This window comes from Pseudochaenichthys georgianus, chromosome 16, assembly GCF_902827115.2.
Source record: "Pseudochaenichthys georgianus chromosome 16, fPseGeo1.2, whole genome shotgun sequence".
Classification (NCBI taxonomy): Eukaryota; Metazoa; Chordata; class Actinopteri; order Perciformes; family Channichthyidae; genus Pseudochaenichthys; species Pseudochaenichthys georgianus.
Genome location: NC_047518.2, coordinates 33,988,277 through 34,014,200, shown reverse-complemented (window position 1 = coordinate 34,014,200; position 25,924 = coordinate 33,988,277). Strand labels below are relative to the sequence as shown.

At 38.9% G+C, this 25,924-nt stretch overlaps 3 protein-coding genes across 4 annotated transcripts; all 3 read right to left on the bottom strand.

Annotated features, from left to right (window-relative positions):
* Nucleotides 1–7,149: 7,149 nt before the first annotated feature.
* LOC117460543 (B-cell receptor CD22) lies at nt 7,150–17,093 on the bottom strand. Its single transcript, XM_034102027.2, has 17 exons — nt 16,989–17,093; nt 16,006–16,080; nt 15,499–15,894; nt 15,061–15,336; nt 14,243–14,497; nt 13,839–14,099; nt 13,416–13,718; nt 12,761–13,054; nt 12,374–12,643; nt 11,101–11,352; nt 10,830–10,908; nt 10,679–10,742; nt 10,172–10,311; nt 9,734–9,791; nt 9,045–9,154; nt 8,907–8,958; nt 7,150–8,647 (listed from the first exon to the last, which is right to left on the bottom strand). Exons 2-17 carry the CDS (start codon nt 16,052–16,054, stop codon nt 8,438–8,440), a joined length of 3,069 nt encoding a protein of 1,022 aa, XP_033957918.1. The 5' UTR covers nt 16,055–16,080; nt 16,989–17,093; the 3' UTR covers nt 7,150–8,437.
* A 473-nt stretch (nt 17,094–17,566) lies between these two features.
* irgq2 (immunity-related GTPase family, q2) lies at nt 17,567–18,706 on the bottom strand. The gene has a single exon (XM_034101864.1). The coding sequence runs from the start codon at nt 18,704–18,706 to the stop codon at nt 17,567–17,569; it is 1,140 nt and encodes a 379-aa protein (XP_033957755.1).
* Nucleotides 18,707–19,383: 677 nt separating this feature from the next.
* On the bottom strand, nt 19,384–25,908 carry LOC117460230 (sialic acid-binding Ig-like lectin 5). 2 transcript variants are annotated; one of them, XM_034101505.2, is made up of 9 exons: nt 25,787–25,908; nt 25,274–25,339; nt 24,624–25,019; nt 24,050–24,370; nt 23,171–23,452; nt 22,786–23,076; nt 22,535–22,646; nt 22,178–22,223; nt 19,384–21,826 (listed from the first exon to the last, which is right to left on the bottom strand). In XM_034101505.2, exons 2-9 carry the CDS (start codon nt 25,308–25,310, stop codon nt 21,452–21,454), a joined length of 1,860 nt encoding a protein of 619 aa, XP_033957396.1. In that variant the 5' UTR covers nt 25,311–25,339; nt 25,787–25,908; the 3' UTR covers nt 19,384–21,451. The 2 variants fall into 2 exon arrangements, with proteins under 2 accessions (XP_033957396.1, XP_033957397.1); XM_034101506.2 differs by having other exon boundaries at nt 22,178–22,220.
* Between the last annotated feature and the right edge of the window lie 16 nt (nt 25,909–25,924).

The following is a 25,924-nucleotide window of genomic DNA, read 5'->3' as shown; positions in this document are numbered from 1 at the left end:
AAGCCTTTCACAGACTTTGAGAGTCTGATTGACCTGCAGCATGCACATTCTGCTGATTTAGGGCGTGTTTTGCATAGCAAAACTGTCTGTGTTGACATAATTGAGCATGTGTCATCACAGATGAAAAAGGAACTTCTAAAAAACATAATAGAGACCAAGAGCAAAATCACAGTATTGGCTGATGAGTCAACCAGTGTTGGGCACAAATCAACACTAATTGTGTTCCTGAAGGCTAGTGTTGATGGAGACATGGAGCCCATTGCCTTTCCATTGGACCTGGTTGAGCTGGATAGTATGTCTGCTGCTCATATCAAGGAACAGATTATGGGTTGCTTGCTTAAAAATGGCTTCACTGTTGAGTTGCTGAGAGAAATCCTCATTGGATTTTGCAGTGATGGGGCCAGTGTCATGCTGGGAGTGAAGTCAGGTGTTGGGAAGTTGCTCCAGGATGACTTGCAGGCATCATACTATGGCACTGCCTTAATCACAGACTGGAGCTTGCTGTTGACCAGGCACTGGATGTGACAGGGGGAACAAAGGACTTCCAGGCATTCATGGACAGCCTATATTCATTATATAGCCAGTTTGTGTTCAGGGATGCATGAAGCTGGGGGCGGGAGGAGAACAATATGAACCAATGAAAGTCGGGGTAGCATTATAGTACCTGCAAGAAATTCAAACCACTTTCACCCCTGGTTAGGGTTAGGGTAATGTTGTGAATTGAGTGGCCCATGGTGGTGGTGGGGTTATGGTATGGGCAGGCGTATGTTATGGACGACGAACACAGGCCACTCGATTCACAACATTACCCTAACCCTAACCCCAACCCTAACCCTAGCCCTAACCCTAATTATTATGAGTCGTAAAATGTCAGGCTTAATTTGTTAGTTAATTCAGCCATGTTGTTATATATGTATACATATACATGTATACATATGTATATATTATATATGTATACATATATATATATAGTGCTTTAAAGGTTGTCCTCCTTCTACTTCAAAGTACGGTTTCCAACAATTGAATGCCTTTCGATGTCGCTCGAAGTGGAGTCGAAAGTGATGAGTTTTCAGTCTGCGCCTGAAGATGTGTAAGCCTTCTGCTGTCCTGATGTCATTGGGGAGCTCATTCCACCATTTTGGAGCCAGGATAGCAAACCCACGTGTTTTTGCTGATGGGAACTTGGGTCCCCCTCGCAGTGAGGGTGCAGTGAGCCGTTTGGCTGATGCAGAGCGGAGTGCACATGCTGGGGTGTACGGTTTAACCATGTCCTGGATGTAGGAAGGGCCAGATCCATTCGCAGCATGGTACGCAAGTACCATTGTCTTGAAGTGGATTATAGCAGTTACTGGAAGCCAGTGAAGGGAGCGGAGGAGCGGCATGTTGTCGGAGAATTTAGGAAGGTTGAAGACCAGACGAGCCGCTGCATTCTGGATGAGCTGCAGAAGTCGGATGGCACATGCAGGTAGACCAGCCAGGAGGGAGTTGCAGTAGTCTAAGCGTGAGATGATAAGAGCCTGGACCAGAACCTGCGTCGCTTTCTGGGTCAGCTGGGGACGTATTCTCCTGATGTTGTAAAGAGTGTATCTGCAGCAGCGGGTTGTAGCAGCGATGTTTGCAGTGAAGGACAGTTTGTTATCTAGGATCACACCCAGATTCCTTGCAGTCTGAGTCGGGGAAACAATAGAGGTGCCGATGTTGATTGTTAGGTCAAGAGTGGGACAATCTATTCCCGGAGAGAAAAGCAGTTCAGTCTTGTCAAGGTTGAGCTTGAGGTGGTGAGCAGACATCCACTGAGAAATGTCTGCTAGACAAGCAGAGATGCGTGCGACGACCTGGGTCTCTGAGCGGGGAAAGGACAGAATTAATTGGCTGTGTACAGGGAGAAGAGGAGGGGACCGAGAACAGAGCCCTGAGGGACCCCTGTAGTTAATTGACAAGGGTCGGACTCCGACCCTCTCCAAGTAACCCTGTAGGTGCGGTCTTTGAGGTATGAGGTGAGGAGGGAAAGTGCAGAGCCTGAAACTCCAAGTTCTTGGAGAGTGCAAAGGAGGATCTGATGATTCACTGTGTCGAATGCAGCAGACAGGTCCAGAAGGATGATGACAGAGGAGAGGGAGGCTGCTTTAGCAGTGTGCAGTTCCTCAGTGACAGCAAGGAGAGCAGTTTATGTTGAGTGACCTGCCTTGAAACCAGACTGGTGCGGATCCAGAAGGTTGTTCTGATGGAGATAACAGAGAGAGTTGTTTAAAGACAGCGCGTTCAAGTGTTTTAGACAGGAACGGGGGGAGAGAGACAGACCTGTAGTTTATAACATTGGACAGGTTGAGAGTGGGTTTCTTTAGGAAAGGGTTTACTCTTGCCTCCTTGAGACTGTTTGGAAAGTGACCAGAAGTTAGAGAAGGTGAACAGATGAATGTTTGTTGAGGTACTTAAAAGAGCTCAGGTGTTTAGCAGTCTTATGGCCTGTGGGATAAAACTGTCCCAGAGTCTGGTAGTTGTTTGACTTAATTTTTGTTTAACCTTGGCGGATATTCAATGTATTGGTTTTCAGGTAGCTTATGCGCCGTGAAGTGGGAAATCACCATGCCTCTGAAAATAGATGGACTAACTGGATCCTGTGTGAAGGTCCCCTACACTTTCAGCTTAGACTCAACGTTTGATGGAGATCTGGATGGTTTCTGCAAAGCAATTTGGACTAGAGGAAGCATGTTCAGAACAATTGTGTTTGATTCCGGCCTCACTGGAGATCAGGCAAGCGGAAACCTCACAGGGAACCTGCTGAACAAGGAGTGCACCACCATCTTCTACAACTTGCAACCGTCCCATTCTGACAACTACTACTTCAGGATTGAGTGTGATAACAACCTGAAGGGCAACTTTCCAACAGGAGTCCGTATCTCCATTTAAAGTTTGTATTGTGTCTTTTAATTTTTTCACTTTACACATCTTTTGGTTTCCCTCTTGTCATGTACTCCTCAGATTCACTGGACTAACCTACCATAACTCCACCTACACTGGAGGTAGAAGAGGGGGCTCTGGTGACGTTGAGCTGCACGGCTGTAGCTCCGTGTCCCATCCTTCCCCCAGATCTGACTTGGACCCCCAGGATAGGTGACATTGAGGAGAATGAATCTGAATCTGAATCTCCTCAATGAATCTGAATCCATGGCTTCAGTTATGAACTTCACCTCTTCTTACCTCCACAATGGACAGAATTTTTCATGCACCGCTCTATACAAACCACAAGCTGGCAACACCGACCTTCGGTTTGAAAAGTTGACCCTCCATGTTCTTTGTGAGTATGTTTCAGGCCTTTTCTTGTTGCTGAGTAGGATGTTGATTTAGTTCACATTTAATCATTCCCTTCATTTGATATCATGTGATGTTATGAAATATTCCTCTTGGGACTCTGCAGAGTATTTGGATCAAGTTGTGTTCACTAAAACTGCAGACTTGATTATCTAGTTCAAAATTATATTTCTGTTTGTTTCTTTTAGTTCCTCCCAAGGAAACTACAATAATCATTGAGCCTAAAGGTCCACTTTTGGAGGGCAGCTCTGTTTCTCTGCTTTGTAAAAGCCGGGCCAACCCACCTGTGACCAACTACACCTGGTACAAAGGTGATGAAGAGGAAAAGGAGGCTGGATCAAGTTTGTTTTTAAATGATGTCAAACCAAGCAGCAGTGGTGACTACTACTGTGCGGCAAAAAATGAGCATGGGGACCAAAATTCAACACTGATTCGGCTGGACATTCAGTGTAAGTTGACTTAAACTTAAACTTTAAATGTAGGAAAATTAACTACATTTTAAGACATGTTGCTATTCCAAAAGTGTGCGTTTCTGTAGAATGACTTTTCTGACAGTAGCTGTGCAAGATTCTGTTTGGATTTGGTTTCCTTCAATGCCTTATATTTCTGTTTCAGCGCTCACAAAAGAGCAAAGTGGAACTTCAGGGCTTTTCTGACCGGAGGGTTGACTTGCTGACCTTGTAGGATTTCCCGTGTTTTTGCTCCTGGGCTGTTCAAATTAGCACACTGTAGACGTGTGTTACGTTTCTTCAACTTTTCACATTTTCGTTTGCAGACAATGAGCTCATCTTTCAGTTTCTGAATTTCCCTTTGCTTTCTTTGAGCATCTTTCCTACGTACTCTCCTCCCTTCTTGTAGTTGTCTGTAAAACAAAATGATTAGCTTAAAAAGGTTTAATTTCATTGGTTTCATTTAGGCTCTTGACTGTTTTATTTACACCATAAGTTTAACATAGTTTTCACTCATTTCACCCTCAAGTTTGTGTGTGTGTGTGTATACTTGGTTTTCCTACAATATCAGGACCAAATGTCCTGGTAATGCTGGAAAACCTGAAAGATGCTACAATATCAGGACGTCCCCATTTTGTACAGGGGTCATTTTCAGGGGTAAGTCCTGATATTTCACTAATACAAAGCTGTGTGGGGGGTGGGTGGGTGTGTGTCCTTGTAAAGATATTATATGTTGGGATAAAATCACTGTTGTGGGGACTATGGGAAGGTGTGCATGATGTCCTTTCCCTGTAATGTACAGTAGTTACCAATCCTTGTAGGCTATGGTCTGTGACATATTTTACTATTGATCACTGGATTCGTAATATCTCAAGTTCCGTATCTACCTTGAAATGCTGGGTGATCTATCTGGAGATGATGGGGGGGTCAATGCTCCTGCTCTGCGCCTTTGCCTGCATCTTGCCTGGCTGACCTGCCATGCCTTGCGTTCACTTCTCTTCTCCCTTGCACTTTTGTCACTTATTTTTTTTCTTTTTTTGTCTGAATATCTTTGACATAGCCCCGTTTCCTTTTCTCTAGATATGCTGCTCTGCGCTCCGGATTTGCATCCCTGCGCTGTCTGTAGATTATCTGCTTTTCAGCTGCAGTTAATTTAGCCATACCTGACAAAAGGAACAATAACAATGACAATAGGAAGTTGTGATCATGAAATGGGTACTAACAGACCCGGCGTCATGGGCGGGCCCCATGGGGCCGGGCCCGCCCATCCAGGATTTGGGCCCGACCATCCAGGATTTGGGCCCGCTGTTTTAATCAGGGCTGAATACAACATTTTAATTGTTTTATTATTATGTTCAGTGGCGGCGCCAGGGTATACTTGGGTAGGCTACAGCCATACCAATAAATGGCTTAGCCCCCACCATGAAAAATGATTTTAAAGTAAGCTAAATAAAGTCCGCCAACTTGCGCGGAGTAAATTGCACAGACAGCAGTTAGTAAGATTGATTTCAGCAGTCACTTGTCTGGAAATACCGAAGACTAGAAACGGTTTGAAAACTTTTGTCACGTAGTGATCATCTTCTCAATAGAACATCTTTGATAATGTCTTCTGGCCAATCAGAATCAAGATAACGACGTGGTGTTGTTGCAGGAAGTCCCGACGGAGAATATTTTTGCTGTAGTACATCTCTATATACATCGATACAACATTACGTGTTGATAGAAATCAACACGTAATTAAATAAGACCCCACGGTTTGATGATTGATGTGTGGGCTGTCTTTCATTTTGACACACAGAACAATGGGGGCTATCCACCCTTATCCACAATTTAAAGTAATTCACAGCCTCTTCCCTCTTCTCTCTGTGAGGAGCAGCAGGTTCAGCTTTCAGAACAAAGTAACAAAAAACTGAAATGGCATTTTTTTAAATATGTTGTGTAGTAATAGATTTATTTATTTTTCTTCTCAAGAGAGGACCAGAATGTGTATTTTATGTTAGTATTTCAAAAAATCTCCTGGGGGAAAATCTCCCCAGACCCCCCTGCAGGGGTTGGGTTTTCAGCATGTCAGCTCTTTCACAATTCAGTTTTCCCGGGAAATGTAAGTTTCGGGGTGGGCCCCCCCTCGTACATCAAATACCCGCCCAGAGACGTATGTCTGCTGCCGGGTCTGGGTACTAATGAGTTATACTTTATGCATAACAACTTCTTTAAAAGCTTTTACTAAAGCTTATTTACACAAGATAGTCACTGGTGTTACTGGTCGTCACTGGTGTTACCATGAGGAGCAGTAACACCAGTGACGGTAACACCAGTGACCATTTTCATGAAATGTGTATTTTACAAAATGGCAGCTACAGTACATGTTGCTAATCATGCTAAACTCACTAAAATATGTAATTTAATCAATTTGTATTATATATTTTTTACATTTCTCTTAAATAGGTCATACCAGTGACTCTATAACTAAATGTCTCGTATGAAATTATGAGATAAATGAGAACATTTCCAACATTTGAAAAAAGACAGCAGACTGACAACGTACCTTTCTTCACAGTTCTTCAGGAAGTAGGACGTAGGAAGTAGGAACTGATGTCACAAGTCTTTGGATTTTTTCAGAATAGGGATTTTTGTTAAGCGGTAACACCAGTGACATGACACCAGGGGACAGCTATTTCCATTATATTATTTATAATATTTAGTTGCTATTTTATTTTTTTATGTTATCCACTTCATAAATGTGATAGTGGTGTATACATTATTGCATTTAAATATGCCCCTAAAGCTCAATACATGACATTGGGGACAAGCACTTTTCTTGTACTTGGAATTTCATATAATTGATTAAAAATATTGCCCAATTCTTGGCTCAAATAGGTTTAATTGTTCAAAGAACATTTTACATTATTCAAATATATAAATTAAATGTGACTACAAAGTATTTCTAAAGTGTATGCTTTCTGCAAAGGCTGGGGACAGAAAAGTGTGCGTTTCTGAAGAATGACTATGCATTAAAACAGGAAGCTTCACTTACCCAACAGAATGTACTTTTTTCTTTTAAAACAGCGGTGAAAGTTAAAACTCATGATATAGTATGTTCTACAAAGTCATTGTCATCTACTGTACAGTATATAATGCCTTCAAAAGTATTTGTTTTGTATGCCATGACAAATAAGAGTCAGTAATCAGTAAAGCATGCCGAACAAAGTGCTTTAGAACATGGTTCATATGAATAAAAACTGAAATATAATGCAAAGATAATAAAAAATAAGAAGGTAGTAAAACACAATAGATAGAAGTGAAAGTATATAAAAAAGTAACATGAGATGAAAAAATGAAACCTAATTAATAAACATACTAATCATAACATTACAAAAAAAAGAGCACCAAAGGTCATAAATCCAACTTTAATTTGTGGAAAAAAGCGCTTAAAGAATGTAAAAAGTTGCAGTATAGTATGTTATAAAAGTATTTCAGAATAGAGTGGTGCAGTGACACATCCTAAAACCCGGAAGTCAGCTGCGCATGGGTACCTTCCGGTCCTTATAAAAGTATTTCAAAATGAAGTTTACAAAACATTTCTAATTGATAATATAGTATGCCATGAAAAATGTGTAAAATGTCATAGTATTTTTATTCTAAAATAAATTCACCGGATAGTATTTTCATATATATGTAAAAATAAAACATAGTATATTATGCCATAAAGACATCTCATCATTACACAATGGCATTTAATTTAAAAAAAAGTGGGCTATAGAATGTCAGAAACATAATTGAATGACATTTAAAAAAAGTTGGTTTACTCTCAAACAAGCTTATTTCCCAAAAGTGTTCTGTTTAACAATGGGCCTTATTGTGCACTACTACCTCCTTTTCTAAATCACTAAAGCAACTCTTTTGTTTTCTGTAGTTCAACTCTTCAAAAGTGGATGTGATTTATGCTATTAAAGCTTTTCTGGAAGAGAGAGAAGTAGTTGAGGAAGAACCTCTCCATTACGTCAATGTGGACTTTGCTAAACTGCAGGCCCATTCAAAGGGTAAGCCTGGGGAAGGGGAGATTAGAGGCCTGGACTCAAAGACGGAGTATGCTGAGATGCGTCTGCAGTCCAGAGGAAGCATTGGAGGAGATGCAGAGGAAGAAGAGAACGTTTCTGACACTCAATTGGAACAAGAGAAGACACCTTAGTCTCACAGACCTTAAGGTAAAAAGTGTATACCAACGTTTAAGGGAAATGTTAGCTGAAACACAGGACTTTTTTATAGATTTTCTTTTCAAAATACAAAGACATTTTGTTGGCAGTTATACAAGAGCTGAATTCAAAGCGTGTAATGAAATGGAGCAATATGTATTTGGCACATTGTTTGAACATGTATATTTCAGAAACAAGGCCTCTTCTGCACAATATTGCGATTGGTATTTAAAGCCATGTCATAAATGTCATTACTTTTATTTTTTATTATATACATCTTCCCCTGCATACTTTATTTTACAATTCAGTAGTTTAAACAAAATGTTCTTATTTTTAATTGTAGGTTTCATGGGTTTGGATTAAGCTCACAATTGTGGTACTTACTGGACACTTATCAAAGCAGAGAGAGTTAGTGAAACATTGAAATCCAAATTGTATTTCACAATTAGATTAACCTATATGGCAGTATAAGATAATGTAAACTCAGATTTTGACATGAGAGTACTGCGTCTCCTCTTCTTCAGAGTTGATCAAGTCTCTGGCGGCTCTCTGAGTCTTTGCCTTGAAGTTCACCTGTGAATAATTGATCTCTAATTCATCCTCACTGGTGTCTGTGTCATCGTTCAATGGATTCGGAGATATGGCTGAGTGTGCTGTGCTGATGTTCTCGTAGTCCTGCAGTCTCTTTTCATTCTAGAAGAAAACACAGATATAGTCACCAGATCATTGGTGTGATAACATTTGACAGTATCAGGATTTTCTAAACAATATCTACATACATTTTATCCTCGGAAGAATTAAAAAAGTTTTACTTGATTTTAATAAGTAGTCACGTCTTAAGAGGAAACATCCATTTTGTTACAGTAAAGTGGACACACAGACACTATACATGCCATACTTCTTTTCTATATATTTATACACCATAGTTTACCCCAAACACAAGGAAAATTACCTTTTTGTCTTGCTTTACAATAGCATACACTTCCTCTTCTGCCTGTTTGTTTCTACAGGAAAAAAAAACATCATACATTTGCCATGCAACAATACCTTTTTTTGTACTGGTATAATATGTTAAAAAATATAATCTCACTGTTGCTTATTTCCAAAGTGCAAAGACGCGTAGTTGAGAGAATCATCCTGTGTGTGTCCACCTTGCTGTCTGATTGGACTTTGTGCAGAAGGACCCTGAGCAGATTCAGACTGAAGACAGATCATTGAATGAACACTAGTACTGAATCAGTTCATTCATGCTTTAAAATGTAGGTCATCAGGTCATTCATGCTCTACTATACTAAATACTGAATGATTACTATTCTGAAAAACAGTGAGGACAGAGTAATATTTCAGCGTGCAAAGCAACAGCTTAATCAATGGAAGGGATTTTTTGTGTAAGTGCTAAACAAAAATTGTCAGAAGGTATAAATGTCATAATTCAAATTGTGTTATGTCAAAATTGTATGCCATAACATGTCATTGTATAGTATTTGATAAAGTGAATAAAACACAAAGGTCAATGTTAAGTCAGAAAAAAATACAGTGAGTCTTGTAAAAATGTCCTTAAAAATGTCATAAAAACGACAGGTTCTGTATGGCATAGGAAATGTCCAAAAAATATCATATTAAAAATGCCATAAGAAGTCATACAATTCCCCAAAAAGCAACAGCATAGCATAATGTAATGTATTTTGTGATCTTAAAGTGATGGAATCATTATAAGTTTTATGTTATGTTTGTTTTGTTTTAATGAAGCTGTTGTGAATCTGGAATTTCTTTACTCACTTGTTTTTCGGAGGGCAGATTCAGAAAACTGTAAACACTGTTGATGTTAGATGCAGGCCTTTGGAACACCAACGGGAAAAAAACATGTTGTGACTGATTATAATAAATGACAGGGGAAACTCTCATTGTGCATTCATGTCTGAAGGATTTTGAATGAATGCTTTACTTCTAGCTTGAGCAGCAGGATCCTACAGAGTGTCTCTTGTCCCGTGAGGACTGTGTGTGTGTGTGTGTGTGTGTGTGTGTGTGTGTGTGTGTGTGTGTGTGTGTGTGTGTGTGTGTGTGTGTGTGTGTGTGTGTGTGTGTGCGTGCGTGTGTGTGTGTGTGTGTGTGTGTGTGTGTGTGTGTGTGTGTGTGTGTGTGTGTGTGTGTGTGTGTGTGTGTGTGTGTGTGTGTGTGTGTGTGTGTGTGTGTGTGTGTGTGTGTCTGCTGTCTTACGCGCATTCTGGACTCGGCTGGCACCGTTGGGCCTTTGGACGGCGCGGCTGTTCTGGCAGTAAGTCATCTCTGCTCCTGAAAGGCTCCGCCATGCTGGGCTCGTTTATCCGATTTCTCACCCTGGGGCCCATCCGCCATCCCTGAGTGTGTTTCCACCCACACACACACAAGAGTTAAGTCACCATGATATTTTCACATCCGTTTACATCTCACATATTTATACATTTTTAAAATAAGCAGTATTTTATCCCACTGCACAGTACATCCTGTTGTTATTTATCTGTGTATAATGTTTACTTCGTTTTGCGTTTACTGGCACATTTACTGTTTCTTCTTGCATACTTGTGTTTGTATTGTTTTATATCTTACACATATTGTATGTTGCATTTTTAGAAGAGCCTGGGACTTTTCCTTGCCAAAACGACTAGCTGTAGCAATCATTAATCATTATTGTCTAGATCTGTACAATAAAGGAGTAAAGAAAAGGTTGTTCAAATGATTCATCACCAGAAACCCAATACAGGGCAGTGTGTTTGTAGATCCTTGTTGAATTGATGTCTTCTTCTTTTTTCTGAAAACGAAGTGAAACGGCAGTTGTTTTAAATGCCAGTTAAACGTGCCAAAACATCCTAAAAATGTAATTGCTTTCATACTTTACCTGTAGACGAAGACAATTGTCAAACTTAGGATCAGGGTTATAAGGGAAAAAAAGATAAACAGGACCTTCATCCAGCTTCCTGTGGATAGAAGAGAAATGTGTATACATACAGTATATGTACAAATATATGTATTTGAACAAGAGCCATGCTGACAAACTGTTGCGATTATTTAGAGGAATAAGTGTACTCTGGCAAGTCTGATTTCCATAACCAACACATTTCCAGTATGAACAATTAGCATAAAGAAACATTGCATTAAAACTCACTCACGGTCAAACAGATGGATCTTTTCAGAGGACTGAATCTGATTTATTTTATTTTTCGCGATGCAGTAGTAGACTCCAGGTTGATCTGAATACACAGTGTAGTTCTGACGGTCATGCACTTTGACGTCCTTTTCTCCCGTGTTCTCTTTGTACCATAAATATTGTATAACTGGGGGATAGCTGTGACTGCTGCAGCTCAGCGTCACAGAGCGAGTCCCGTCTTCTGCTCTCAGGATCTTTGTGTGTTTTGGAGCATCTAGGTGAAATTTAGGACAAAATGAAAAAAGGGCAAACAAGGATCAAGGCACACGACTGAAGACAATGTGAAGCCACTGTGTAGAACTTTACATCTTTGGTGCCCCTCAGTGGTCATTTCCAAAATGTGCAGATTTGTAGAAAAAGTGTTAATGTCACATTTAAAATTACTCTTTAAATCACGCTTAGACACAATGCACATCCCTGCTATGCTCCATGTTACTTAATCTATTGACAGCTGGTAGAGGTTATGCGAATGTAATTATGACTTCATAAATCTCCACTGGATACCTTTAACATCCATCACTGAAATGACTTCCTTATTTTGTCTGAACATTACAATCTGTGTTAGAACGACCACTTAAAGGTGGGGTAGGTAAGTTTGAGAAACCGGCTCGAGATACACTTTTTGTTATATTCCATGGAATGCTCTTAACATCCCGATAGCAATGAATATCTAAAGTGCTTTGACAAAAAATCCATAACAAATGTCATCTGTGGAAGCCGTGGCGCTGTAAAAAGCACGACCAATCATCCCGGCTAAAGTAACTGGATGGCCTACCTGCCTGTCAGCCTTCCATCTGTGCACAAACTTATCTCGTGCCCTCATTGGTCATGTGCACGTTCGTGTGTGTTGGAGGAGGGGCTCTGTAAGGAAGTGGCAGATTTTTTCCAGCTGTAGTGTATTTTCAAATTCTAGCGCACTCGAGCTGGTTTCTCCAACATTACCTACCCCACCTTTAAGCTGCCACTTTCACGGTTGCATAAGTCCTTTGTTACCCGATGTTGGACATAAGAAGAAAGATGCTTCACATGTTTTATTAGTAAGAATTATGGCCTATAATAGTTAAGGGTATATTGTATCAAACACTTAAAATGTAAATGTTTTTGTGTTATCTTTCTTTTCTGTGTCTTATTCTTATCAGGTTTTGAATCCATTTAGTTGACTCTTAGACATGCTTATCTGAATTTACAATACTCCTATTTTTTCTATATAATCTTGATTGCGCTATTGTACTCACAGTTTACTTTAACATCAGCCTGCAGTGAGTCTCCAGCTCCAATTTCGTTACCGGCTGTACATCTGTACGATCCGCTGTCTGAATAACTGACAGACTTCAGACTGAAGGTGTGAGTCCTCCAGATGATTTTACTCTTTCCATCAGTCATCTTCATCCAGGTGAAAGAGGTTGCTGGTGGGTGGGACTTGGCATTGCAATGCAGCGTCAACGACTTGTTTTCAGTCACAATAAAGGCAGGCTCAGCTCTTATGGTCACATCTTTTGGAGAATCTGCAATCGCCAAAATGTAGTAAAAGAGAAAGACAGGTGTCGGATCAAACTTAATGTTAAGTTACGATGATATGGTAATACAAATATATACAAAAAATGTCTCGATAAGTCACTCACATTTCACAACCAGCGTCCTTTGTTCGCTTTTGGTTGAGCCTTGACTGTTCGTGGCAGTGCAAATATAATCGCCTGTGTGGGCTGAAGTTACATTACATTTGTGTTGAAGAGTGTTAGGGGGCCAATCATTTGCAGCTTCAGAGAAATGCCTTTCTGAAGGCTGAGGAGTTGATGTAGGAGTCATGGTCAAGGTGAGCTGTGACGGTGGAAAGCTTTCAACAATGCAGTTGATGGTGATGAGCTGACCTTCTCTGACCTCAGCATCCATAGACAGCTTGAGAGATGTGGGAGCATCTGTAGAGACGGAAGAGCAGCATGATTTTCAGAAGGATCATTAATGTTTCTAAATGTTGCATGATATAACAGGAGCAGACCCTGAACAGGTGCTGTACTGTATACTTGTTCTGGCCAGATTTCGAGAAAAAGATCAACGGGAGGCCAAAAAAGCCTACACCATAATTCAGATTTGTTAAAAGTATGTTCTACTGCTTTTTCAGGTATTTCTGCACAAGCAAATTGCTTTTGAAAAGCTAGCTTCAGAACGATCAGGGTTATGCTGCGAGCTGCATCAACAATGTAATACAAATGATACGAATAAATATGTCAGAGAAACTTAAACATCACAGTTCATTTTGAGCAAAACACAATTACTTACACAGTACTTGTATGCACTTCGGTTCACTATTCTCCCCTGTGCTGATGAGGTTGGTTGCATTGCACATGTAACATGCTTCATCTGATCTTTGCACTTTGTTCAAAAACAGTGTGTTTTTATCAGTTGTCCTGGACGTCCACTGTGAGGAGTCAATCTGTTTATTCTTGTTGTCTCGGTACCAGGAGTATCTCATTGGTGCAGGATTGGCATCAGTGTTGCATTGGAATTTAATGGAGCTACCGACTCCCACATATGGATCCTCTTTTATACCATGGTTACTGATGGTTGTCTTCCTCGGGCCGTCTGGAACATGAAATATATTTTTAGTATACTTTCTACAAATAGTCAGTGGATTTATTTCCTGCCATCATATATATCAAAACGGTTTGATATACATACAGCAAAAGGAGCGGTGCTAATTACATTTAACAATAATTTGAAGAGGCTTCGATGTTACAGTCCCCACAGTGTTAGTGGCTCTACATGTGTAGCTGCCTTTGTCCTCAGGCTTGATTCTTTCAACAACATACAGCTGTGTCCTCTGCCCATCAATAGTGCTCCCATTTGTTGACCATTCATAGGTTGTGGGTTGTGGGTTGCTTCTTTTCACATTACATTTCAAGGTCAGTTTATCTCCTTGTTTAACTTCAGAAGTTGAGGACACAACCTCAACTTCAGGCTTATCTGAAACATAAGATTTCAATGTTTATTTTGGTTAATATACATGGATAATACACTAAGAATGCTGCAGACTTCAGGTGTTCAGGTGTTCAGAAACGCATTTAAAATATATATTCAATTATAGAATAAATCTAGTAAATACTTACATGTGACATTAATTCTGACAAAATTCGATGTTATTGTACCATGGTTGTTTATGGCTTCACAATGGTATTCTCCATCCCAAGACTCTCCAATTGATGGGATGTCCCATACTGCAACTTTTACACCTCCTGCTTTTTTATTTTTGTACCAGGTAAAGGTGGGGTCAGGATTTCCTTTGGCGGAGCATCTTAGAGTCACATGTTGTCCTTCCACAATATCTTTTGGACTAATTTCAGCCGATGTGTTTTTTGGAGCATCTGTATCAACACAAGTCAGGAGAAGTCAGACAACACCCAGCAAGTATAGATGGACTTTTGCATTGTTTACAAATATCCAGCACAATAGGATTTCAGTCTCGGTAAGGGTTTTTTAAATGTTGTAAAATCAAAGCCAGAGTCTGAGTCAAGCATTATATTACTTTCTAAAGTACAACTAAGCTATTTGATTTTTTTAAAAGCAGGAAAGTTGTTGATTTTTCGACCCTTAAAAATACATAATCTGATGGTCAAAGGAATTATTCATTAAAAATCGTATTATTACTACTAAATAGAATATGACAAAGTTGTTCATCTAGCTTATTCGGATCGTAAAAAATACGCATTTCAAAGTAGTAACAACTCAATTGTACAAGATTGTCAAATTCTTAATTTTCAGTATTTCTAATATGCAGTATATTTTTTACAATTTATGAAAATGATCACCATAAAAGTTGGATGTAGCAGATAAAGATTGCATTTTTTTTTTAAATCACTTACTTGGCTTTGCGTATATACGACTACTTTAATAATAGACATGAAATAAACTATCTTCATTAACTTACATTCAACAGTCACACTGATATTGCGGATCAAATAGCTGTCTTGGTTATCTTGTGTTTGGCATGAAAATTCCTTCCCATCATCCAGCCAGGTGACATTGAAAGTGTCTGTGATTCTTTTCTGTTTTTCATCCTTTTCTGACTGCTTAGTTGAGTCTGGCCATTGAGGATGAATTTGTAGAGTTGACGGGCATGAACTTGAAGTAGAGCATGTCAGTGTTATCAATGTAGTTCCGTTTACAGCAGGCGGTGTCTCAAAAGTAATCGGGCATGGATTTTCTGAAAATATGAAAGAGGCAATATCAGAAGAAATGTTGATTAACAGAATATCCAGTGTTAGTAAGTTACAATCAAAACAATACAAATTCATGTTTTAATAGAATAATTATATTGGTATGTGTATATATAAATAGATACTGTAAGGCAAACATATGAAATTACCAGTAACCGTGATGGGTGATGCCGGTTTAGTCATCCATTTGTCTTTCCCTATATATCTAAAAGAATAGTTTCCACTGTCTGTTTTGGTCAGGTTGCAGATTATAATACTACACTCCTCTAAGGGTGTACCATAATTTGTCCATCTTGAAAATGGAGAGCCGATGTATGAAACTCTTTCTGCAAAGCCTGGACTGACAGAACGCACTGTGTTATTACTGCTGTAAATGACAGGGCCGGTGAAAGAATCTTTATTCCAAGTTGCATTTTTCATCCAAAACCAGTGTGCGTCAACAACATCAACCCTTTTATTGACGTTGCAGGTGATTTTGATGCAGGACCCCTCTGTGGCTGTCAGGTCAGTATCTTTGAGTGAGAAGGTATCGACACAAGACAATTCTGTGGTGGTAAGAGCACATAAATGAAAGTCAGGTCATTCAAGTAACTTTAATGAAAATGTTGTGAGAAGCAAACAATATTATTATATCGGAGATACAAATAAAATCCTACCTTTTATTATTGCCAGAAATACCAACCACTCGAATAGCTTAGCAAACATTGTTTTGTGTTACTGAAGCTTGATATCTGTAAAAAAGCGTGTGTACATTATTGTATGTACATCTCAATACATAACCAATTTTTGAAATGTATTTTCTTTATTTAATCCAAATGAGCTATGCAACATTGTAGTACTTCCTTTTTTTCAGGGGTTTTTTTCTGAATTGTTTGAGTGTTTCTTCCTTGTTTTAAGATTGCTGGAAACTTAAAGAAATTATGTTTTCTACACCACATTTAGCAGCATTAGCCCTCTTTTTTAATTGTTCTTACTTTGTTGTTCCCGGTCAAATTTGACCTGTCTGTTTTAACTGCTCTCACATTAACACAAAACCGCTTAATGTTATTTATCACCCTTTTAAGCAGTAAACTGTTTATCCACTTTCGACTACAAGTTTACATGAATAACTGCAGTGAATACACAAAAAATGCTTGTCAATTTGTGTGTGTGTATACTATCTGGCTGAACTTACCCATAGAGTTGACTTAACCACCAAAAATTCAATAAAAGTGGTGGTCAGCAATTTTATATTTTCAAATGCCTGTTCATATCATAAGGCCTTGAAGCATTCAAACGTAAAACACAATATGTATGATTGATGAAAGTAGTAAATCAGTCAGATTTTACCCGGACACGACAGGAGTGTTAGAATATGGTTATGAATACCCCACTTTGTAAATTGAATAGTCAGCATTTTGTTTTTAACAGTATACTGTATACTTAACTTTCAAATGCCATTTTGTACTTGTACAAAATAACCCATTCACGCAACATTTTTAAAAACTCATATTTTTATTCTGGACACAGACCGTATACCACTTTGTTATTTAGTAAAGAGATAAACCTTTCCAGACAGACATCACCTTTTAAGTTAAAATAGGCAGTCAAATAGAGGAAATCTAAAATATTAAAGACAACAACATAATCTTGTTTTTACCTCAGAGGATCCTCTTACAGCGTTATGTAGCTCACGCCATCCATCCTAAAGTAAAAGTAAGATTTAAAAAGGAAGTTGTTCACACTTGACCTAAAATGTTTTCAAAATTTGCATGCTCAATCATGCCTGCCCGGGACCAACATGTTTTATATGATGAAATGGTGTTATTTCCCCCTCCATCTGGCTCGCTACAGTAGGCCTGCAACCTCCTTTCACTTCCTCTATTTAATGCATTTATTTTTATTGAAAGCTACTGTGTTGGGTGGTTGAAGTATATTTTACTGGCATTGAGTAGTTACAGTATTTGAAAACAATTTGCAGATTATATGCTAGCAAGGTATTTGCAAGGCCCTTTATAATTTAATGCGGATTAAAAGTTGTTACAATGTATCAAATTATTTCTGGAGTACTGTATGAAAGTGTGTTTCAGAGATAAACCACACACACACACACACACACACACACACACACACACACACACACACACACACACACACACACACACACACACACACACACACACACACACACACACACACACACACACACACACACACACACACACACACAAGTTGACTTCACTTCCCCTCCCCAAGAGCCTCAGACACTATCTTCTCAGCATCAGCCGCCATTTCATCGATGGCGCAATTTAAGGCTTGCTGCATGGCAGCAAAGGAGCGGCTGGCTGAACGGGCATGTCTGGGTAACGCCATCTCAACCAGCTTTAAAGAAACTGTGGCCAAGTCGTTTTGTGCCTTCGCCAGGCGCTGTTGAACCTCGCCCTTAGTGACCTCCACTGACAGTGCACAAGTTCGCATCCCTTTAAGTCTTGTGGGCTCCATGCCTCGCTGACGGGCCAGTCGTTCCACAGATTCATCGTCTAGACACAGAGATAATTGTGCTTTGGTTAGAATCCGTACTGCTACACTTGAGTCCACCATGGAGGCCACAAAGGGAACAGGAATAGCCGACACCCCACCAGATAGCGAGGCAGCTGCCCATACTAATGCTTTAAATGCCTCCTTTTTCTGAGTGACCAGGCTGGAGGTAAGTGTTGGGAGAGCCAAGAGCACCGCGTGGGCTCGGATCTCAGGAAGGTCTCTTTCCATGTCCTGCAACAAGCCAGGAAAGTCAAACTTCTCCAGGGCGGAGGGTCGTACCACATAGACTTTAGGCATTGTCACACCCTGTGATCTCAGCACTTCCAGACTGGTTTTCCGTATTTCTTCTATGCTTTTTTCTGTACATTTTTCTGAAGCAAAGAGAATAAAATACACTGTTTGTTGCTGCAGCGACTGGGCCTCAAGGAACAATCTCACACTGTTGGTTTGGGGCGTCTGTGTGAATGTTATAAAGACGGCATTGTAGCGGGGAAACTTCACTGTGTTCATGTATCCCTCTGGTTCAAACGGAGAGGTGGATGGGAGAGGTGGCAGATCCCACAGACGAAAGTCAGGGTGTTTGGGGTTAGGGTAGCATGCCACTTGCTCCGGTGCAACAGGTGTCGCAGAGGGAGCTGCTCCATCGTCCCCGAAGCTGAGGCCATTGAGCGAGTTTATGAAGGAGGTTTTTTCATCCCCACGGTCCCCAATCAAAGCGAGGTTGATCCTGCTGATCAGGAGGTCTTCTAATGCATCTTTGACCTCTGATAACTTATTGTGGTCTATGGACTCTTTTAGGGTCGCAATGAGGTTCAGACTTCTGAAAACATCAGCCATACCTGTGAAAAGATATGCATTGCATTTTTGAATATAGTTATAAAAGCACATAAGTCAATCAACTTTACCATAGTATTAAGTATAAAATAGATTGTGGCAACAAAGTTCGATAGTACCCTTGTAACATACAACTAAATACCTGAATGTACCTGTATTTCTGGTGTCACAGGAAACAATCTCACTCAACACTGGTGCACACAATGTTTAAAACTGAACTAAAGGTGTACATGGTGTGTTAATAAAAGTACATTTCACAACCAAAGGTCTTGTTTAACAGACATTGCTATCAGTATCACTAAACCTGCTGATTATTTCTGTTATTCAGATAATTCACAGTGTTCAAACCTGTCAAATATGTTCTTTTTGCCAATGCAACATTTCAATGTATTACAAACTGCACACACTCACCTAAAGGTCTTGAGAAGCAGCCGTGAGGTTGAGAAATTTGTTCTTGGTTGTCAAATCTTGACTCTTTTGCAGCTCTGAAGCACAAGCAGCGTCAGGTTGATCTATTTAAAGCTGTCCAGCGAGTGGGACATTTGTAATCCTGTTAGCTTAGCCTTAATCCAAAATCTCTCTGAGCACATGCCCACTTTGGGTATATGTTAAACTGTACTTTTCAAAGCCTTCAAAGAGAAGCACATAACAAAAACATACACTTTTTAAATAAAGAGTCATTTGAATAGCCCCATTGTTTTTATTATTAAACTGCAATGTTTCACTAATAAGCATTACAGTCATGCAGAAAGGAATATGTTGCCACATCTCACCAGTAGGACCATGAAGAACTTTAGCAAATGTGTTTCATTTTGTATGTACCTCAACAATTTCAATAGCGAAAATAAATACAAAAATGCCAAAATAAGTAAAGAGTATGAATACATTAAACTGAACGCATAAAACAAGTGTCTTTGTTTTTAATTGTGTGGGAAGTTTCTCAAAAGTTGCTGTGTATGAAATAAAAGGACCAGCCACACATTTTGTAATTTAGGTATAAATAGTTGATATAAGTTTTATATACAGAACCTCAAGAGATTTGCCTCCTTAATTAATGATACCCAAAGATCACAATGTTTAATATGACAAGTTTCATTTTCTTTACTATGAAAACCATTGTTACATGAATGTTGGGTTTGGCCATATACTGAAGGCTTTACCAATAAAGAGGAACAAAGTCAAGTTAATAAATGTGAGGAAGTTGTGTAACGTACTCTTGCTAGAAAAAGTATGCAAACCATCCAACATCTGGCTGGTGTTTCACATTTTAGACTCACCCTCTCACAAATTATTTCCTGTGTTTGTGACAGCAGAAGACAGTGTTAAGCATCCTTTAAATACATATGCGAGTTAGTTCAAAGAAATTGGACTTCAAGTTAAAGTTGCGCAGTTTCTCTATTATGCTAATAGTTAGATCAAGTTAACTGCTTTAATACATGCTCAAATATATGCTTTATAACAATGAGTAAAATGTAAATGAAAAAGGAAAACATTCACCCAACACACATCCTGGTTCGGACTTTCTCAACTGTAACAGCTGGTGCAGCTGGCTGGACATAGTTAGTAATGGTCCTAAAACTACAAATTGATCTTTTATCTTTGTTTTTGTACTAAGTTCTTACATTGTGTGCTTTTGAGGATTATTTTAAACTTCACATGGAGTTGCAATAGCTTTTTTCCCCCATTTAAAATGGTTAAACTAAGCTAAGCTAACTCTGCTGGCTCTATGGCTTCATATTAGCACAGACATGTGAATTGATTAGCTATTCTCCTCTAACTCTCAGGTATAAAACAGTTGTTTAAAATGTTGAACTTCTGTATATGCTAGCATCTTGTTGACTTGGATCATGGCATACAGTTCAAACAATCACATTCATAACAAAAAACACTTTGACATACAGTTTCTTAATGGCAATAAAACATTCTAACACATTGTCAATTAAATTAATAGGATTTCTGCTTACATGGTTATTTTTTAAATAATATAAAAAGTAAATAAGTTGTATAAGCTATACACAACTGTAAATGGGACATTATATGTACATATATTCACATACTACATAATCAAAACCTGTTTACATTCTAAAAGTAAAAATGCAGACTTTGGTACACACAAAGCTAACATGCCCTCTCCTTGCACACCAGCACTATAATCATTTTCATGAACAAAAGAAAGTTGTTTGGAAAAGCTCAATGGAATAATAAACAACAGAAGAAAACAGCATTTGAACAAAGAAACCCTATATAATACAATAACAAGACCGACTTCCATGTCTCCATAGTAATGAAATATGCAATACTATCTGCATGCATTTCTACAAATATAACAATGCATTATAATGGAAAGCCTAACTGCTACAAAAAGCCAATCATTGTAGCTGATAAAATGTACATGCAGTTCAGAGTGGGTGGATAGGGGATCGGCCATGTGAAGCAGAAGCTGTGAGGATTCAAAATGTTTTGCATATGGAATAGGTGTAACCTAAGATAGCGGTTAGATTCCAAAACACAGTTTAGCTTGATAAGGTCGGTTCATTTCATGCTGAGAGCACAGTGCTTTGTTAAAAGGTTTTTCAATAACATATCAAATTGATTGCATGCATACTTTCTAGTCTGTAAAGACATGCAATATTCTTGTAGTTCTTGTTCTTGCATGCATGTTACGCCAATGTTTAATCACCCATTGTGTTTGCACTGAAAACCCTTTTTTAAACATGTATCATTTTGTGATTTCAAGCCACACTGTGCTCAAACCTTACCCATTATTTCAATCAAATTTGAGTACAATGCCATATCCTGACCTCCCTCCACCTCCTCTGCAGACATGCACTGTTCTACCTCTTTGTCTCCCAATAACATCACCTCTTCCTCTTTGTTGCCCTCCACCTTTTCACCATCATCTTGTCTCTCCCCTTTCCTTTTAACTTCAGCGTACTCTGTCTCTGTGGTCTCTTTAGTAGCCTCTGGCCCATTGGGACACTTTATTTTCAACAAGCTGAAGTCAATGTTAGAGTATTCCACCTCTCTTGGTACCCCGTCATCGTTTGGTGGAGCCACAGCTCCTCCTTCAGCTGCCTCTTCGTCTTGGGTCCCATCATTTTGCACGGCTTCACCAGCACTCATCTGTCAGGTAGAAATACAAAATAATGTACATGATACAAACTAGACAATTTATCAGACAATATGTTAAGATATCAAAACATTTCAAACTTTACAGTCATAGGCTGACTACAAATCATATATTACTTTTTTCCACTGCCAACAAGTTTCAAAGTTTTTCCATGATATACATATATATGTTTCTTCTGATCTTCCAGCGGGAAACGGCATAAATATGACTATTTAAATGAAAAACAAAATCATGGAAGAGCATCTCTGATCACAAGACTAATAATTCACCAAATATTTAATGAATTTATATATTAAAGCCAGCTGTATCAATATAAATGGCAATGGAGCCACTTGAGTAGTTACCATCTCCAGAGTCTCAGCGATTTCTTCAGAGTTCTTCTGTTTTCTTCTGGAGAGAAATTAAATAAACAGAAGCAAAAATTAATAACAATTAATAATCAATCATTTGTACAAGTCTTCAAAAAGAACCAAACTTCTTATTTAGAATGCTTCAGCCCACAATTGATGAAAATCATTCAAACATGTATTCATGTAGGCAATCATGACTGCTAACCAATGTTCCTCTTTTTTGTTTTTACTACTTACCAGGCAACTTCTGTTCTGTTTTTAGATCTATTGCTTAAAGACTCTATACAGTATTCTGCTTTTAACAGCAATGCATACATGTCAAAAAGAAACACAGCAAAGTAAAATGTGTACCTCTGGCATGTTCTTCCCAAACAGCAGATGGATGTTGAAACAAGTAGCCCAATGAAAAATGCAATGATGAGTTGCTGCAGATTAAAAGTCTTAAATAAAAAATGGATGGGATCTGGAAAAGAGAACAACAGATCATTAAAAGAAATAAGAGCTGTGATCACTGGTCTTTGTCAAAAATGGTTTAAATAGGTAATGAAAATGTCATAAAACAGTGTCTTGAGTTGGGAGACGTTTTAGCTGTCAACACTTACCCTTTGGTTTTTGTTTGACCACTTCTCTCGTAACAGGGAGGTTTTCTTTTACTTCCCCAATGTCATTTCTGCTGACGCACTCGACTGTGGTGTAGTTGTGATCTTTCAAAGTTACAGTAATGCTGAGGTCGACTGCATGGTTTGGGAAATTGGTAGTGACAGAGTATTCAGTGTGAGTGTCTAACAGCGGCCATTTGATGGTGGGTAAAGGAAACCCCTCACTGACACACACACACGTCAGAACCTCGGACTGAACCACACATCCAGAGGTACTTAAGATCCTTGGATGAACTGAAAAACACAAATAAGGGATTTGAACAATAAAGCAAACGTACAGTAAGATGATATTATTGCATTTAAAATGAGAATAGAACAGCCTACTCACATGTCACATTTACTTCAGCAAGTGTACTCAGAGCAGGGATCTGGTGTTTTGCCTTACAGACGTACAGTCCAGAATAATCTACTGTCACATTAGGGATGATAAGACTGGCTGTTCCAGTGTCGTTATCCAGGATGGTTTTGGTTTCTTTTGTCAGGTTTCTGATGGAACCATGTTTAGTCCATGTGATAACAGCTGGAGGGAAACTTTCAACACTGCAGGTCAGATTCAAATCATCACCATCTTTGATCGTTGTATTTCCAGTGATCACAGGTTTCTTCACAACTTGAAGGAAAAAATAAGTAAAAAAATAAGTTTGACAAATTGTTAAATTGCACTCTGACTAGTTAAAAACCATACATTCAAACAACCCATTATTTTACAGATGTGGCTTCAAGCTGAGGCTGAAAACCATCTCGATGCGTTAAAGTGTGAAAATATGGGTGAGATATTCTAATGAAGTATTATGTTGATTAGAGCGGACTAAGAAATAAAATCTCCATCAATAACTACATTTACAAACAGAAACAATTGATTTGAAAATGCCCTCTGATGATGAAGATACCCGATATATGAACTCCTAAGAAACATCTAAAAAAAAGGTATGGATAATGTTACGTCAACTGCGTGATGTGACAAATTGTTAGTGACATAGTATTCATCTTGAGCATCCATCCAACAAGGACAATGTAATGCTCTTTGAAGGAAACCCCTCACTGATGCACACACATGTCAGAACTTCTGACTGAACCACACATCCGGAGCTACTTAAGATCCAGAAGCTGACATTTGAGAGAGAGATAAAAACAATTGTCTCAAAAAAGGGAGGCAGATTTAGATTTGACTGTTTTAACAAATCAGAATGTAAAATATGACACTCACAGGTCACATTAAGAGCCACAGTCTCCTCTGCAGTGACGTTGTTTCTGAAGCCGACCTCACAGGTAACACTGCTGCTGTGGTGTTCAGCTGAAGGGTTAAAGGTCAAAGTGGAGCTGTGACTCTGTGTGACAGCAGTCAGATCCTCAGTCTTGAAAGCAGTGATGTTTCCTGTGATCTGAGAGTCCTTCTCTCCTGCTCCTCTCCATGTCCAGGTGAATTCAGGATCAGATCCAGAACAGAGACCAGGAGCAGTGCAGGTCAGTGTGGTCGGCTGCCCCTCTGTCAGAGGAGGAATCATCACTGAGGGCTTCTGGGTCAGAGCTAAAGACAGAGCAGTCTGTTAGTGAAATCCGTTCAACAGCCTGAAGGTCATCATTCAATTGACTTTGGGCACATACATCAGATACTTATATCCTAACTACTAAGAAGTATAAGTATCAGACACTAAATATGAGTTACATCAGGAAATGCTGCAGTTCCCACTGGGTGCCCACAGAATATTAAGATGTGTTGGTTCAGTTCATGCGTAAAAAACAACAACATCTACATTATAACTTTTGTCAGAGCTTCATACCTTTAACAGTCACAGTTGTTTTTCTCATGAATGTGAATCCATTGGTATCATCCTGAATAACTCTGAGTTTATACTCTCCAGAGTCTGACTCGGTGAGGTCGTTGATGATGATGCTGCAGTTCCTCTGACTCACATCAGGCTGCAACAGTGAAACCCGTCCCTGAGTATGAACATCGATCTTCTCCTTGGTTTGGAATATAATGTCAGAATCGCGACAGTTGGATTTAGATTTATCACATTTGGACCAAACTATATGTTTGGGTGTGAAGCTCTTATCAGTAGTAAAGGAACACGGTATCACGACACAGAGTCCAGCCTCTGCTGTTATATCTGCTTCACTAAGAGTGATACAGAAGTTTCCATGTTGACAGTGTCTTTCTCCCCAAACTGATGCACCTAAAAAACAGTGAGACAAAAACAGAGAAAGGAGATATTTATATACACAAAACCAATATACCATGATATTAAATAAATGGTAAAAGATCATGTTTCTGAAGCCACAATATTTTTGGTAAATAATAATCCCCAGAGTTTCAATGTGTATTAATAAATGCTGTGAGGAATACTACAAATATAAAATTATATAAAAATTATTACTGTATTCATAGCTTTTTTTATTGGCATCACGATATTATAATAAAGACGCATACCTGATGAGAGCAGAATCCCCCAGATAAGAACAAACATCCTGATTCGATGATGTCAACAGACCGTCTCTATCGTTTTCAAAATTAAAAACATAAACAAATAAATACATAAAATAAACAAAACTCTCAAATATGTCAGTGGATAAGACTGGATCAAGAACAACTCCAACATTGCCAGCACAGCTTCAGATACAGGGTGTTGCATCTCCTGAAGTAACATTCATAAATGTGGCTTATTATTAATCTCTTGGCATGTTATATTAAATTAAATAAACATTTATTGATTGATTGATTTTATTTCCTAACGTTTTGTTTTATCTGCTACAAAAAGCAGCCAGGTAAACTTGAATTATCTGAAGCAGCTTCATCTACAATCCCGCACATTGAATTCAAACTCACTTATTTAAAGTGCTGAATATTCAAAGCATTTTATGACATTAATAAAGACTTGTTTGAATATATTTACAATTCACAGCGATATCTTAAATATGAAAAAAGGTAAATGTTGGGTTTCACCTCTTGTTGGCATTTCTCCGCTGCTCTCTTCTCTCCGGTGTTCTCGGCTGAGTTTCTCCGCTCTGACTCTTCCTCTTCTTCTTCCTCATTTTGTACTTCTTCCCTTTTTGCACTTCAAATTGTTCCAGGAAGCTTCTT